General features: G+C 54.7%; 2 protein-coding genes across 2 annotated transcripts; one reads left to right on the top strand and one right to left on the bottom strand.

The window, feature by feature from the left end:
• Positions 1-636: 636 nt before the first annotated feature.
• LOC142429034 (tubulin alpha-3 chain) lies at positions 637-3,833 on the top strand. Its single transcript, XM_075534003.1, has 4 exons — positions 637-757; positions 1,001-1,149; positions 1,423-2,103; positions 3,537-3,833. Exons 1-4 carry the CDS (start codon positions 637-639, stop codon positions 3,831-3,833), a joined length of 1,248 nt encoding a protein of 415 aa, XP_075390118.1.
• A 3,138-nt stretch (positions 3,834-6,971) lies between these two features.
• MZT2B (mitotic spindle organizing protein 2B) lies at positions 6,972-15,163 on the bottom strand. The gene is made up of 3 exons (XM_075534287.1): positions 14,886-15,163; positions 14,620-14,768; positions 6,972-7,240 (listed from the first exon to the last, which is right to left on the bottom strand). The coding sequence occupies exons 1-3, from the start codon at positions 15,041-15,043 to the stop codon at positions 7,083-7,085; spliced, it is 465 nt and encodes a 154-aa protein (XP_075390402.1). The 5' UTR covers positions 15,044-15,163; the 3' UTR covers positions 6,972-7,082.
• Positions 15,164-15,485: the final 322 nt, after the last annotated feature.

Here is a 15,485-nt window from a genome sequence, read left to right as displayed (position 1 = left end):
ACCAGAAACCAGAGGGTCGGAAGCTATAGGGTACAGTTCACATCAGTCAGCCTCCAAATCAGAGCTGGGTGGCGAGAGGCTCTAGGGCAGACAGAAGACACAGTAACCAGCAGGGTGCCCCGACGCCTAGTCCACTTGGCCTCACCCACTCTGTACCTTACCCAGTAGCCAGCGCCCAGTAAAGTGCCATGTCAGTGCCACCACCCCAGAATGATTTTGGAACATGGGCGTCAGAGTACAGCCCTCATGACTCCACATTGTATCTGACATGGCAGCCAGGCTCTGACCTGCTTGACTGTCCTCTCCAACATGGGAAGCTGTCGATACTCATGTATGACCGTGCTTCAGTCCCATGGCTTTCCCAAACTTACTTTCCCAAGGGACTCCAAGGGCCCTCTGTGTGGTTTTGTAAAGCAGCTTGTGATGTTCACACACTAGGCAGTAAGGGTTAATCCCAGAAGCCACACGAAGACGAAGGACCGTCGTTTCTAACTGCCTGGAAACGGACGGTGTCCCTTTGGTTGCGGTTCACAGCGCGAGTGCATCTCCATCCACGTGGGGCAGGCCGGTGTCCAGATTGGCAATGCATGCTGGGAGCTATATTGCCTGGAACATGGGATCCAGCCCGACGGACAGATGCCCAGTGACAAAACCATCGGCGGCGGGGACGACTCGTTCAACACGTTCTTCAGCGAGACCGGGGCTGGCAAGCACGTGCCCAGGGCGGTGTTTGTGGACCTGGAGCCCACCGTGGTTGGTGAGTCTGGGCAAGGGTTTGCACCAAAGCCCCACACAGGCCCCTGGGAGTCCCTGTGGAGAGGGCAGGACGCACAGCCCCGGCCGCGTGGTCAGGGGAGAGGGTGAAAGTGGCAGTGATTGAAGAGTCCGTGGAGTATGGCTTCTCCCCTGCAGGAGGATGGGCTGACTGGGGTGGCTCCAGGCTGACTCCTGGGAGCTAGAGGTTGGCACGGGCGAGGCTGACCGCTCTGGGTCTCTGCAGATGAAGTGCGCACCGGGACCTACCGGCAGCTCTTCCACCCGGAGCAGCTCATCACCGGCAAGGAAGACGCAGCCAATAACTACGCCAGAGGCCACTACACCATCGGCAAAGAGATCGTCGACCTGGTGCTGGACCGGATCCGCAAGCTGGTGAGCGGAGGGTCCTGGAAGGTCCCTTGCGAGGGTGGCCCTGGACAGAGAGAGGTGGTGTGGGCAGCCTTGGGGCCGGGACTGAGTTCACGTGCGCTGCCTGCGGTCTCCCTTGCAGTGGGCCTTGGGAGTTGCGTCCCTGGGTCCCGGGTGTCCTCTTGTGCGTGCTCTGTTTGTGGCGCTGTTGGTGACCAGGGAGGTGTCAGTGTAGACCCTGCAGAGGGAAGCCAGTGACCTGGGCTAGATGGGCACTGACCATGTGCTCTCCCGCAGGCGGACCTGTGCACCGGCCTGCAGGGCTTCCTGATCTTCCACAGCTTTGGGGGCGGCACCGGCTCGGGCTTCGCCTCCCTGCTGATGGAGCGGCTCTCGGTGGACTACGGCAAGAAGTCCAAGCTGGAGTTCGCCATCTACCCGGCGCCCCAGGTCTCCACGGCCGTGGTCGAGCCCTACAACTCCATCCTGACCACCCACACCACCCTGGAGCACTCCGACTGCGCCTTCATGGTGGACAACGAGGCCATCTATGACATCTGTCGGCGCAACCTGGACATCGAGCGGCCCACCTACACCAACCTCAACCGTCTGATCGGGCAGATCGTGTCCTCCATCACGGCCTCGCTGCGCTTCGATGGCGCCCTGAACGTGGACCTGACCGAGTTCCAGACCAACCTGGTCCCCTACCCGCGCATCCACTTCCCCCTGGCCACGTACGCCCCGGTCATCTCGGCCGAGAAGGCCTACCACGAGCAGCTGTCCGTGGCCGAGATCACCAACGCTTGCTTTGAGCCGGCCAACCAGATGGTGAAGTGCGACCCTCGCCACGGCAAGTACATGGCCTGCTGCATGCTCTACCGGGGGGACGTGGTCCCGAAAGACGTCAACGCGGCCATCGCCACCATCAAGACCAAGCGCACCATCCAGTTTGTGGACTGGTGCCCAACTGGATTTAAGGTAGGCGTGGGTGGTTGGCGTTGGGACTGGCAGGAAGCAAGAGAGTCTGTGGAAACACAGAGTCCCTCAGGACTCCACTCTCCAAAAAGAAGGTCCCTGTTCACAGCAGCTAGACCGAAGGGAGAATCCATTCAGAAAATAGTTTATTAAGGGCCTGTTCTTGATCGATGACTCATCTCCCCCTGACTTCTTAAAAGTGTCCTGCACGGTTCACTGGGTGGTGAGACTTTACCTTAATTATGCCTTAGACGACAGAGGTGGGATGTCTGTAAGGTCTGCATGTGGGAAATTGCTGTCTGTCCTCCACCTGGCTCCCCTGCTCTGCCTGTGGGCGGGGTGTTAATGTGTGTTTGCAGTGGTGTTTTTCAAGCACAGGTAGGCTTCTATAAAGAGACAGTCATTAACATTCATGGTGCAGATTTGCCTCAGGGTGAGGGACAGGTTGCTGCTGTCTCTTCACCCCGGCACAGCACAGCTCACACTATTTCGGGGACTCCCTCAGGCATCTTTAGTCTCGCAGTCAAAGATCTACCATAGGAAAGCTTGTGCCTTGAAGACCCTCCACATTGTAGGCTGTCAGGCCCGTGGGACCTCTTGTGCTTATCAGGGGAAGTCCCTTCACCTCTCTGTCCTTCTTTGTGAAAAGCCCCTGTCCATACTGGCTGAGTGTGTTAGACAAAGCTTCCACATGGAGGGGAGCCGCTGAGCCTCACTGTTAGTAAACCTGGGAAGTCCTCTGATGTTGGCAAGATGCTGAGGCCAGCCCATACCATCATTCCAGATGGAAAAGGACAGGTGAGAAAGCAGGACCACCTTAACCTCTAAAGTTTTTCTTAAAATGTAAAGCAAAGCAATATAAACTGTCCAGTGTATTTAACTCCCCGGGAAGTATCCCCTAATTCTCACCGACCTGGGTAGGTTTCCATTCTTTGTCTCCATGTCTGAGTGGCCTCTGGACAGAACAGATACTTTCCATCCAGAAGCACCGTGTCTCTGTTACTCGGTTCACTTTTGGAAAACGAATTCCATAGAATGTACGTTGTTTTCCATCAATAACAGTGCTGGAGGCTAAGGTCTCTCCTGGTTTCTGATGTCTGTGTGCCTGCTACCCTCGTCTCTCTGACTGGCTGATGTTAGTTTGTCCTTGAAACTCCACTCAGAAGTGACGGGGTGTAGGACCCACCCCAATTCAAAAAAAAACAACCCCTATTTCCAAATATCTTATTTACAGATTCAGGGATTAGGATTTCTGCATGGGACTTTTGAGGGGAGAGTTGGGGTTGAGACGGGGGGGATCACGCATCCATAAACTTCAGTTGTAGAAGAGTGATGTGGTTACGTTTTTAAGTGCCGGTGTCTGGCCCCCAAGTCCCTGGCTGCTGGCTTGTCTTTCTTGAATCCAGCATAAAGTTGATCTTCCTCTCGTCTGACAGGTGGGCATCAACTACCAACCCCCCACCGTGGTCCCCGGGGGAGACCTGGCCAAGGTACAGCGTGCTGTGTGTATGTTGAGCAACACCACGGCCATCGCCGAGGCCTGGGCTCGCCTGGACCACAAGTTCGACCTCATGTACGCCAAGCGCGCCTTCGTGCACTGGTACGTGGGCGAAGGCATGGAGGAAGGGGAGTTCTCCGAGGCCCGGGAGGACCTGGCTGCGCTGGAGAAGGATTACGAAGAGGTGGGCGTGGACTCCGTGGAAGCAGAGGCCGAGGAAGGAGAAGAGTACTAGGTGCAGTGGCCACCAGCCCTTTGTCCCCCACTCCCTGTAAGATGACAGATTCACCTATTAAAGTTTCTGTATCAAAACAACCTCTGTCTTTTGTGTGTCATTTGGGCCAAGTGGTCAATCCAGGAAGGAAAATGCCATCATGTCTCAGAGCAAGCACAATAAGCACGTTGCTTACTGCAGTACTTTTGGTTGAGGGGGTGCAAAAGAAAAATGCTATATTTCAAATTATAATGTGGTCTTCAACTTTCCAGGCTCCGTGGTGTTTGGTGAGATGGTCCTGTTTTTTTTTTTTCGCCCAGAAGAAGCTTTCTTACAATGTGGAGTTCACCCCTTTTTTTGTGGGTTGGGGATAATAGGGGTCATGAACATGTGGCTCCGTGTCCCTGAGCTGGCCTGCAAGCCAGCAGAGGCCAAGAAAGTGGCCAGCTGCACCATCCTGCCCCCTCGCTCACACCCACCGGCCAGGCTGGCTTCCAGAGGGTCGTGACTGCATTCTGCTGTGGGGCTGGGCCTGGGTTGCGGCATACCTGGCTCCTGAACTCTCGTGTGTGACTGGGACCCAGGGGTGGTGGACACCTTGGAGAGTTAGGCTGATGTCCACTGCTGGGGTGACCCATGCACAACAGAAGACGGGTTAGCTGGGTCCACTTCTGAGACTCATCTTTCTGAACACTTGTATTTCTGAGGGCCCCACAGTACGGTTGCCTTTCCCCAGTAGGGCCCTGAGCAGTTGGGCTTGCCCCTTGAGTTTGCTACTTTTATTTAGCCTATGTTAGACAAAGTATAATCAACATAACTAAAAGCCCTGCTGTGGAACCTATTCCGACTCCGGTTGCCCCTGTTGTAGAGAACTCTCCTTTCCGAGGCTGTACGTATGGAAGCTGACTGCTGTCACCTATCTTTGAAGGATGGGTTGGTGACCTGCAGACCCATGTGTGGCCCCAAAGAAGGACAAAATGTGATACGTTGGCTATCATAAAAATGTAATTAAAAATAATAAAATGCCCTGCTTTTAGAGTTGATTCTGACTGAGAGACACCCCACAGCACAGCATAGAATACTCGCTTGGTTTTTGAGGCAATCAATCTAGGGGTGCACACTGCCTCGTCCTATTTGGGGGTCAAACACTTCTCCATCGGATGCATAGTGATTGATTTTTAGGCCCTTCCTCATTTGCCTTCGTCTGGAAACTCCACTGAAACCTGTTCAGCGTCATAGTGACTTTGACATGTTTGGCACCTTGGTACCTATGTGAAAGTGCAGTCCAACCTACCACTCGGGCCCCGGTCTGATGATACCTGTTTAGGGTCTAGACTTAAGAGAATGAGAATTCTCTCTCTGGCCCTTTGCCCTCCTTGCTGGGGCTCTGTCTGCCTTCAGGGGTGGTCCCAAGTGGGCCACTGACTGGGAGCCGACATCCAAGTTTTGGGCATCCCATCATGTCTTCCTTGGATCAACCTCCACTGGACTGCCCCCACTGGCCTGTGATCTCCTAGTTTCCCTCTGTATTGTTCTAATTGTCTATTTTACCTCTTGGGGCTCTATTATCCATTACAATGACTACACAGAATGTACAGACAAAATTCATGATTAAAGGGTTTATTAAAGAAGTAAAAAAAATAAAGAAATTGTAAAAAAATTAAAATAAAAAATTTTTCCTTTTTCTTCTTTTTAAAATCATTTTATTGGGGACTCATACAACTCTTATCACACTCCATACATACATCCATTATGTCAAGCACATTTGTACATATGTTGCTATCCTCATTTAAAAAACATTTTCTTTCAACTTGAGCCCTTGGAATCCCCTTCTCATTTTTTCCCCTAAAAATTCAAAAAAGAAGAAGCTGTAAAGCCAGAGAGAAATACTTGGGGATTGAATTGTTTATCGGGACAGGTTTCAGAAGTTTCGGCAAGTCAGCTAATAAATACCCACAGGGCTATAAGCTTCAACCAAACGCATTCAGCTTAAACTCCATGGGTCAGCAATCCCAGATCCTTGAATTAAGTGCCCAGCGGTACCCCACTCCAATAAAACCTCAGTCCAAAGGAACAGCTTCACATCCATGGGTCAGCTAGCCCACCTTTCTGAAATAAGTGGGCAGAGGCACCTCATTCTAGCAGCATCAGCCTGAGGGCATTCAGCTCCACTTCCATGGATCCCCATGCCCAACACCCTGAATTAAGTGGGCCAAGGCATCCCACTGTGGTGTATTTGCTCCATGGGTGGGAAGTCCATCGCTATTCCATGCTCTGGCTCCTGGTTCTGCTGCTGCTCCTGATACTGTAGCTGACTTCCGGGTCCAGGAGGGTCACTGCGTAGGATCCTCAGGTCTTAGGTCCGGAGGATGCGCTCCACTCCTGGTTCTTGCTGGTCATGAGATCCCTCCTCCTGCATCTCAGAGGGCTCATGGTATCCCCAGCAGGATGTCACTGCAGGGAATCCTGTTCCTAATGACTCACAGGTGAATCCTATCAAGTATCTTCCTCCACCTTCTTACAGACCCACACAGGGCAAGGTCATGGAATGGGAGTTAGTCGGCCTGCAGCTACGTGAGTCTGAAGAGGGTCCTGGGGAGCATGGACCCAGGGATCTGAGCTGGAAGGTGCTGAGTCACCTTCCTGATATATAAAGTTCTTGGTTGTGTTTCTGAGCAGCCCAGCCCTCCCCCCCCCAGCTCCCACTGACAGACAGGGGTGGCTGTGTATGAGGTCACTGTGCAGCCGGGAAAGGAACTCAGCCCCATATGGAAGGCAAGGTTTCTACCGCTGAACCATCAACGCCCCGACTCATCTACTTGCCATTGAATTGATTGGCGTGCACAACTTCCTCCCCAACCTGCAATTTGGATTCAGGAAAGCCGTTCCTGGACCACACCCAGATGCAGTACAACTTAGTGCCGGGGGGGGGGGGGGGGGGGGGGGGGGGGCTTGACAACAAGTCACATGGTGGGTGGGTTAAGCCCCCCAGTTGCTTCACAGGACAAAGGTGAGGCAGTCTGCTCGGAAAGGGTTTGACGTCTTGGAAACGCTAGGGAACGGTTCGGTGCATCGGAAGCAACTCCCCAGCAGTTTGGTTTGGGGTTGTGGACTATTTTTCAACAGGGAACAGAAAATAAGTTGACCCCGGATCGCCAGCTCTTTCCAGTCAGGTTTATTCACAATAGCAGGAAACCCCCAGGATGTGTTGTGGGGAGAGCTCAAGAGGCCTCCTGGTCCCAGTGCTGGTGGGGGTGGGGGGAGTGTCTCTCAGGTGCTGCCTCGAGTGGGGCTCTTCCCAGACCCCACCCCCTTGGGCAGCCTGGTGGCACTGGGCTGTCTGGGCATCCTCTGGCCGCCTCCCTCTCGGCTGCTCCGTTCTGCATGGGCTGGGGCTCCACTGAGGGTGGCATTGCCTTTGTTTCTCCCTGAGGGGACAAAAACACACAGTGGTTAGGACACGAGGCAGCCGCAGGGGCCACGGCACACCCACCCGGACACATTAGCATATGCGTCTAGTCCGCTTTCCACAGCTCAGCCAGCTGGGCACTGAGGGAAGGCAGAAGTACAGGTGGCAATGTCCACACTTGGCCTCGAGGAATGGATTGTAGCGGGCAGGTGGCTGGGAAGGAAGAAGCTGCAGGTAGACAGGCCAGGTGGTGAGGTCTGGGGCATCCACCTGTTTTACATACCTGTCCCTGGATGCTGCAGCTGACCTCCCACTACCTCGTGTGTTCACATACTCCCATGATCACTGCCTGCACTCAGCAAGACACGCGACATGGAACGCACCTCAGGGGTCACATGTCCGGGCTGTTTCAGCTTTTTCACAGACACGGAGGCTGCGTAGAGTTTGCGGGACAAAACTACCTTTCCATCGCATTTCCCCACAAATCGTTTGATGATGGGGTGGAGCTTGGAAGCATTATGCTGCGTGGCTTACGTCAATTACAAAAGGGCGAGGACTGCCCACGCCTCGCTTTGATGAAGCATCTAGAATGGGCAGAAGTGTAGGGTCAACGTTTATCAGTGGTGAGTGGGCGGGAGGTCATGGTTCAGGAAGGTGGTTGCCTAACATGGTTCAGGTAAATGGCATCACGACGCTCAGGGTGTGAAAAATCTTTCCTTGGCTAATGGTGTGTCATTTAGAGGTTGGCTCAAAAGGTTTGTGGAAAGGAACAGGGTCTGGGGGCTTAAAAGCTTGTTTTCAAACAAGCAACCACCTGAGAGGAATCCATCAAGTCCACATGGAAGAAGCACACCAGCCTGTGTGATCCAAGGATTTTAAATGGTAAGTTCCAAATCCAGAGGAGGGAAAGGCACTAGAACTTAAATGGTAAACGCCTGGTTTGCAGCAGGCTATGGATGACAGTGGAAGCCCAACATCCACTTTGGGCTGGGTCCCCATGTGGATGAAGCCGCCAGGAAGTCCCTCTGACCGTAGCCTCGGACGTGAGCAGCCTGCTGTCAGACAGAAAGACGGTGGAGAGCGGCAGCTGCAGTTGGGTTAAAATATCACTCCTCGTCACCTGATCTCCCTTTTGGCCCCTTTTACGTTGTTTCCGCTTTCACTATCTTCTGCTTTCTTTCTGACTGAGGTTTTCCTGTTTTGTCATTGTTTTTTCCCCCCTCCTATTCTTCTGTATGATTTTCTGTATATGAAATGTAGGATAGGTAAATCTAGAGACAGTAACTGGATGAATAATAGCAATCGGGGCGGGTAGCGAATGTCAAGGAGTTCAGGAAAGAGAATGTTTTGAAATTGTGGTAGCAATTGAACGATATTTGCCTGATGTGACTGAACTATGGAACCATACGGTATCTCAATTAGCCCCCAGTACAGGGGTTAAAAGAGAATTACCTAGGGGCATGACAGGGGAGGCTGGGGGGTGGGGATGGGGAGGTAACAATGTGTGAGAACATGTGCTAAAACTGACGGTGGTGATTACACAGCTCTTCTTAATACGACGGCACGATTAGCTTGTATGATGTGTGAATTACATGCCAAGAACACCGTTAAAGAAATTGTGTGGGCAGTGAAAAGATAATGGGAGTTTTTCCACGAACTTTTTAAAGCGCCCAGTTTGTTTATTTCCAACAAATCAACAGAAGCAATATTGACTTGGGCGTTCTCAGAGAACGGATGCCGAGGGGGGGGTGTCTTGGGCCTGGCGTACTTAGGGTACCAGGAAGACTTGGGCCTTGAAGAAGGACGCCAGGGTTGGTAACAGAGAACTCCCAAACCAGACTCGCTGTCATCAAGTCAGTGCTGACTCATGACGACCCCCTGTGGGCTTCCAAGACTGGAACTCTTTGCGGGAGTACAGAGCCCACTCTTTCTCCTGCAGAGCTGCCAGTGGTGGTCTGAGCTGCTGACCATGTGGATAGCAGCCACGACGCTCCCAGGGCTCCTCTGCTAACTTAGAGGGTCAATAGAAAGGAGGAAGGGCCTCCCATGGGACGGGCTGACACGGTGGTGGCCACAATGGGATAAACACCATTTTGAGGAGGGCCCTGTGCTTCTGAAAAGGAGACCCCCTACCTCCGCCAAGGGGCCTTCAGGTTCACGTCCTATGGCCTCTAATTGTAAAAACGGGATACTTCCCCGGATCTTTTCCGTGATAGGATGTTTCTACTTACGAGAAGTTCTAGGAAGTGATTCCTTGGGGGACCTCCCTGCCCAGTGAGGTGAGAAACCCCGTTACCATCGATTCCGAACGGTTCCATGGCGTTTCTGACACTGTCGGTCTTCAAGGGGGCAGACAGCTTCATCGTTCTCCCTCACAGTTGCTGGCTGGTTCCAACCACCAGTCTTTTCCTTAGCAGCCCAGGGCTGAACCCACTGCCCCACCGGGGCGCCTTGGGTGGGGCAAGGAGGGTTAAAATGATCCCAACTAGGACCGCCTTCCTTTTTTATTCCCCCCCTCCCCCTCCCCCCACCTGCCTCCTCCTCCTCTTGAGTTTCAGATGGAAGTGTTTGTACACAGGTGATTTGAAAAAGGTGGAGTAAAATGTATCCAACACTTCCAGGTCGTCAGTGTGTCTAACTGTGAAGGCTTAGGTGTTGCTATGATACCAGAAGCTATGCCACAGATATTACAAATACAGCTGAGCTTCCAGACTAAGAAAGGCCCAAACTATCTACTTCAGAAAACTCCCCCCAAATCCCTCAAGACCCCATGGATCCCAACAGAATATTGCCCCATAGGAGGGCTAAAAGAAAAACCTCCTGGGTCGGGACAAACCAACCAAACTAGACCAAGCCCAGCCCACTGCCACTGAACTGATTCTGACCCACAGCAGCCCTCTAGGATAGAGTCTGGAGACCCACTTTGGGTTTACAAGACTTGACACCTTTGTGGGAGCAGCCTGCCCCATCGTCTGCCTGCTGGGTGGGAAGGCACTAAACATATACAGTGAACATGACAGTGGGCTCGGGTTGACCAGCCACCCATTGTCTCTTGTGCTTCCTGTTGCCCTTTTCTGCTGGAGGTGGGGGTGGGGAGAAAGGGAGTCCCTTGAGAGCCCCACCAGCCACCTGAATGGCAGGAGACGAGTCCAGATGACCTCAGGGTCCCTGCTGTGCCTGTGCCCAGGTCATGCCCCATCATCCCAGAAGAATCCACACCCTTCTATAGGAAGCGACCCCTGGTCGCCATCCCAGGCCAATTTCCGCCATCTCAGATCCTGGCATGACCGGGGCAACTGGCAGGTCTAGGGGATGGGTCTTACACATGTGGGCCTCAGCTGTCCCTGTGGTCTCAGCAGACTCCAGGCATGGCCACTTGTTTGGGGACTGTGTCTCCCAAAATACACGTTGGGATCTTCCGCCTTGTACCAGTGGACAGAACCTCCTTTGGGGATGTGGTTTCGTTGTAGGTTAAGGGGGCCACGTCAGTTATCAGTTGGAGAAAGTACCAATGCCCACGGGCTGCCCACAGAAAGTACAAATCTGTACGGTGGGCCAGAATATTCCTGAGAATCAAAAATGTCAAGACTTCGTGGCTACACTGGACATGTGATCAGGAGGAACCAGTCTCTGGAGATCATCTTGCTTGGCCAAATAAAGGGTCCGTGAAAAAGAGGAAGAGCCGCAAGGAGATGGACTAACACTGTGGCTGCAACTAGAGGCGCCCGCGGCGCAAGGATGGTGAAGGACCGGGCAGGGTTTCACTGCAAGAGTCATTAAGAATTAGAACCAATTTCCCAGAACCACCCTCTCCCCCACCAAGAGACAAGAGGGACATGAACACAAATGAGGGAAGGCAGATGCCATGCAAAGATCGCCAAGGAATCAAGGGGGCGCCGGGGCTAGAGAACTTGAGACAAGTATCACCCACCCCGTCACCCCTGCCCTGAACCAACAGAGCCATCTCGCTACATCCGGACTGCCAGCTTCCAGAATTGGGCGGGACGCGTCTGGTTCGGAAGACCCTACTGAGGTGTTTGTTACAGCGGCACCAGGAGACTAAGACCTGTTCATGGGCCCTGACCCCCTCCAGTCCTTTCCTGGCAGTCAGTCGCCACGCTCCCTCCACTGCCACACACAGCCAAGCTCAAGCTGGAGAACTGGGCTCTCCTCAGGGTCTGGCACAGCTTCAAGAATCCAGGCCTGGGGCATCCCTCCGGACCGAGCACTTTGGGGATCCCCTGCCCTCCTCCCTCTAGATTCCCCCCCACGGTCACATGACGCAAAGAACCACTTTGATCGTTTTTCTTTCTAAGGCCTTCTTAACTCCCATCAAAGGATATGTGGGACTATGCAAGTGACGCAGTGTGGTGCACCAATGATTGAACAGATGGCTAGTAATACAAATAAGGTGTGATTCACTCTTGCGGGGGTGGGACCGTGCAACTATGGACCCAGGTGAGATAGTGGGGTTACCCATCGGCCGCTAACTGCAGGGTCAGCCATCGGAAACCACCCAACAGGCCCTGGAAGAAAGACAAGGCTTTCTACTTCCATCGAGAGCTAGTCTCGGAAGCCCACAGGGGCAGTTCTACCCTGTCCCACCGGTCACCGTGAATCAGCATCAGCTTGATGGCAGTGAGCTTGAGGGGACTGGTCAGGTTTGCCCCACCATGAGCCCTCCCAGAGGTCACATGGGAGAACTGACCATCACCCAGAATGAGAAGGATGAACAAGGCTATGAACGAGCCCAGGGCCCTCTGCTGACCACGGGGACTGGGGACGAGTCTTTCAGTCTCTGGAGGCCGAGAGCGAGCCATATCCCAGGAGAGGGCAGCAGGGAAACAGCGGGTTTTGATGGCTTCTCATCCCACAGAGCAAGGCGGTTACAATGGGTCTGTTCACTGACGTGAGGGGCAAGATAACGAGGCACTTTCAGGCAGGACCTTTCTAGGTAGAGTGGGATGCCCCGGGGCACTTATTGGCGGCGCAAAAGTGTTTTTTACACTTACCCAAGCAGGGGTGAATGGCAAGGGCTGAACAGATTGGTCTGCCTGTCTTGGAAGCACAGCTGATGAGCTGCCTAGAGCAATGAGCTGCTTCCTGACTCTGAATTGTCACCTGCATCTTCCACCACTGGGTATGATCCGTGAGTTCTGTATGACCTTGGCAATCAATCAGGTATGAAATGCAGCTGTGAAGTGTGTGTGTGGGGGGGGGGGCGGGGAACGGCGGCGGGTGTCAGTTAGCATAAAGGTTGGAGGGTTCTCTTTCCCCTGGTGAAGTGTGAGGCGGTCATCATCCCGCCACGCCGTGGATACCCATCTTGCCATCAAGCCTCACTCCTCCCCAGGTGGCTCTCCTCCCCGTGACCTCCAATCACTGGGGCAGGTGGGTGGGTCATAAGGCCCTACCTCCAAACACAATCAGTGGCCACCCCTCCTCTCAGCTCACCCTCCCTCCTGAGACCTGGTGCCGGCTCACCTCCTGGGATCAGGCTCTGTTCAGATGCTCAGATCCTGTCACCCCCAAGCCTATAGATGCCACCCCTCCAGCCCCTGTTCCAGGTCAGGCCTGGTTCCCTCAAAAGGCTGGGAGGGGCTACGGGGTCCCATCGCCCCACATTTGGCAGTGACACCCACCCTCCAGTATCAACTGAGAACCCTGCCCAGCATTCCTGCTGACCATCCCGCCCCCAGTTCCAGCGGAGCCACCAGGGTCTGAACAGGACACACTGACACAACCATTTCTCCGTTCATCCTGCCTCCTTGCGGTGCCTTTGAGAACCCTATCCAGTACCCAGATTCTTGGACTGAGCACTCCCTCCCCTCAGAGGAGTCCACACAACGCTTCTCAGCCTTTTGGCTAAGATCAAGTGTAGAAGAGCAGTCTACAGGCCAGACTCAGCCCCTCAGCGCAGCCTGTGGCCGGCCCCCTCCCTGCCTAGCCTCAGGTAGGCAGTGTGGCTACCAGAGCAGGGTTACCAGAGACCAGGCATGAAAGACAACCTTGCCCTGAGCTTGAAGTGGCCCCTGCAGCAGTATGGCGAGGGCACGGGGAGGGATGTGATGCGGACACACTACCAGTCTTTCAGGGGATTTTCCATTACTAAACCACAAGGCCTGGGAAGTAGAACATGCATTGGCATTCACAGGCTGCTCCAGGGAAGCTGGCAGAGGGGAGAGACATCTCCGCCTCCTCTTCTAATGCCATCTTCGGCAGACCTCTCTCACCTACCAGGGGGTGTGTGTTCCGGTGCTTTCCCAACCCCCACCCAAAAGCATGGTCTACGAGCACCACACACAAAACTCACTGCCATCGAGTGGAGGCTCACAGTGACCCTGCAGAACAGGGTAGAATGGCCCCTGTGGGATGCAGAGACTGCCATGCTTTGTGGGAGTAGAAAGTCTCATCTTTTTTCCACTGATGTGGCTGGTGGTTTCAAACTGCCGACCACCAGGACTCCATGCAAGCATCCCAGATTGCCTCTAAGTAGCATGGAGGTCTTGCCGCCTTGTGTCTACACTATGCGACTCGCCAGGCCATGGCTGTTTCCACAGCAACCCCCCCGGAGAAAAGCCAAGAAACGCAACCTGTGAAAGGAGAAAACAGGCAGCATGAGAGGTGGAGGGAACCGGGGGGCCCTGGAGAGAGAGGCGGAAGCGAGGCAGCTGGGCCGTGGAGCAGAGCTGGAGAGGCCACGGGAAAGGAGGGCCTTGCAGGGGGGCTACGGTTCTTGGCAGAGAGAAAGGAGGTCTCTGGAGGTCAGAGAGAGACACAAAAGAGTAGACAGCATGGTCAGTGCCCAGGGCCCCTGTACCTCCGCCACCCAGGTGCCAGCCCCTTCCCTATGAGGTGCCCCGCATGCCAAGAGAGCCAGTCCTGGGTCCCCGCCAGTTGCCTGGACAGGTGTGCTGAGTCCCAATGCATCTCCACAGCAGCCACGTGTGCAGGGTGATTGGGAGCAGGCACAAGGCCTTCTTGGACCTGGTCACTGCATCTATTTTACCCCACCAGCCCAGATCCTTGGGGAAGCAAGGGGCCACCAAGGACCCCCACCCCACCCCACAGTACAGACCCTTAGTAAGGACCTGGGACCCACTGGGATACAAAGGAGTGACCGGTAGGCCTCTGCCTGCCCCAACCCCTGAGGACAAGGGCCAGATCTATCTTGTCCCTGTGTTTGTGGAATGAAGGTGCAGGGGGAGAAGTTGAGGCAGCCAAAGATCCAGAGGGATGCTGGCCTCAGTGGATGGCAGCATGGTCAGGCGAAATCCGCGGGAGGGAAGGAGGGGAGGTGCGGGGGAGGGGGGAATCGACAGAAAGGCCTGGCAACTGTGAGCTCCAGTCCCTACACGCGCCCTGCCCTCTCCCGCTGCTAGCGGCCCCAGCTCTGACCTCGGGTCTCAGTCACGCTGGCCGCGGGCAGAGGCAGAGCCGCAGGATCCGCGGTCTCACTCGCCAGCCTCTGCCCCCCACACATGGACTTGAGCATCTGGAAGACGGCGAGCGGGGCCACGTTCAGCTTCAGCAGGTCGACCAGGATCCTGGCGAGGACAAAAGCGGGCGCAATGAGTCCCCTCACCCCACCCCTGCCGCAGGACGTCCCCCACCCACACCCAGGCCCTGCGCCCCGTGCCAAGCGGCCCCCTACGCCCTCTCACTTGAACACGTCGGGGTCGATGGCGACGCCCGCCGTCTGCGACAGCTCGTACAGCTCCATCTCCTCGGCGCTCAGCACTTTCTTCCGCCGCAGCGCCAGCTTCTGCAAGGCCACCTCCAGCCCCACCGGCGCCCCGGGCCCGGGCCCCGGGGCCGCCATCAGCGCCCTGGCCACTCCTGGCCCCTTCGGCGTCCGCACCACAGCGCGCCCTGCTGGCCGTGAGCTCGCTCCTCCCTTCGCCTTCGCCGGTGCCCCGAATTCGGGATCCTGCTCTAGCCACGCAAAACCAATTAAAGGTGGAGATATGGACGGAGCATGTGCAGAAGCTGTATACTCTTGTAGGACTACATTTCCCGGAAACGCCTACATGTGTAGAGGCTGCGCAATGCCTTAGAACTACATTTCCCAGAAGCACCTGCATGTACAGAAACTGCGCAATCTCTTAGGACTACATTTCCCAGAGCTGCTTGCATGCGCAGAGGCTGTGCAATATCTTAGGACTACATTTCCCAGAACGGCTTGCTATCCTCGCGGAAGTTCTCGCGCAACAGTAACTCCCCTGAGAATCTCTTGCCCGCCAAGACTTAAAAAATTCAGTATG

The sequence above is a fragment of the Tenrec ecaudatus genome, chromosome 16, assembly GCF_050624435.1.
Source record: "Tenrec ecaudatus isolate mTenEca1 chromosome 16, mTenEca1.hap1, whole genome shotgun sequence".
Lineage (NCBI taxonomy): Eukaryota > Metazoa > Chordata > Mammalia > Afrosoricida > Tenrecidae > Tenrec > Tenrec ecaudatus.
The sequence above is the reverse complement of the archived record's forward strand: the minus strand, read 5'-3'. Positions and strand labels throughout refer to the sequence as shown.

Coding starts and splice junctions, on each gene's coding strand:
- LOC142429034 (XM_075534003.1), top strand. CDS start 637: ATGCCCAGTGACAAAACCATCGGCGGCGGGGACGACTCGTTCAACACG. Junction 1,150..1,422: donor TGGACCGGATCCGCAAGCTG/GTGAGCGGAGGG, acceptor GCTCTCCCGCAG/GCGGACCTGTGCACCGGCCT. Junction 2,104..3,536: donor GGTGCCCAACTGGATTTAAG/GTAGGCGTGGGT, acceptor CTCGTCTGACAG/GTGGGCATCAACTACCAACC.
- MZT2B (XM_075534287.1), bottom strand. CDS start 15,043: ATGGCGGCCCCGGGGCCCGGGCCCGGGGCGCCGGTGGGGCTGGAGGTG. Junction 14,769..14,885: donor ATCGACCCCGACGTGTTCAA/GTGAGAGGGCGT, acceptor TGTCCTCGCCAG/GATCCTGGTCGACCTGCTGA. Junction 7,241..14,619: donor CAGCGTGACTGAGACCCGAG/GTCAGAGCTGGG, acceptor TTGTCCCCTCAG/GGAGAAACAAAGGCAATGCC.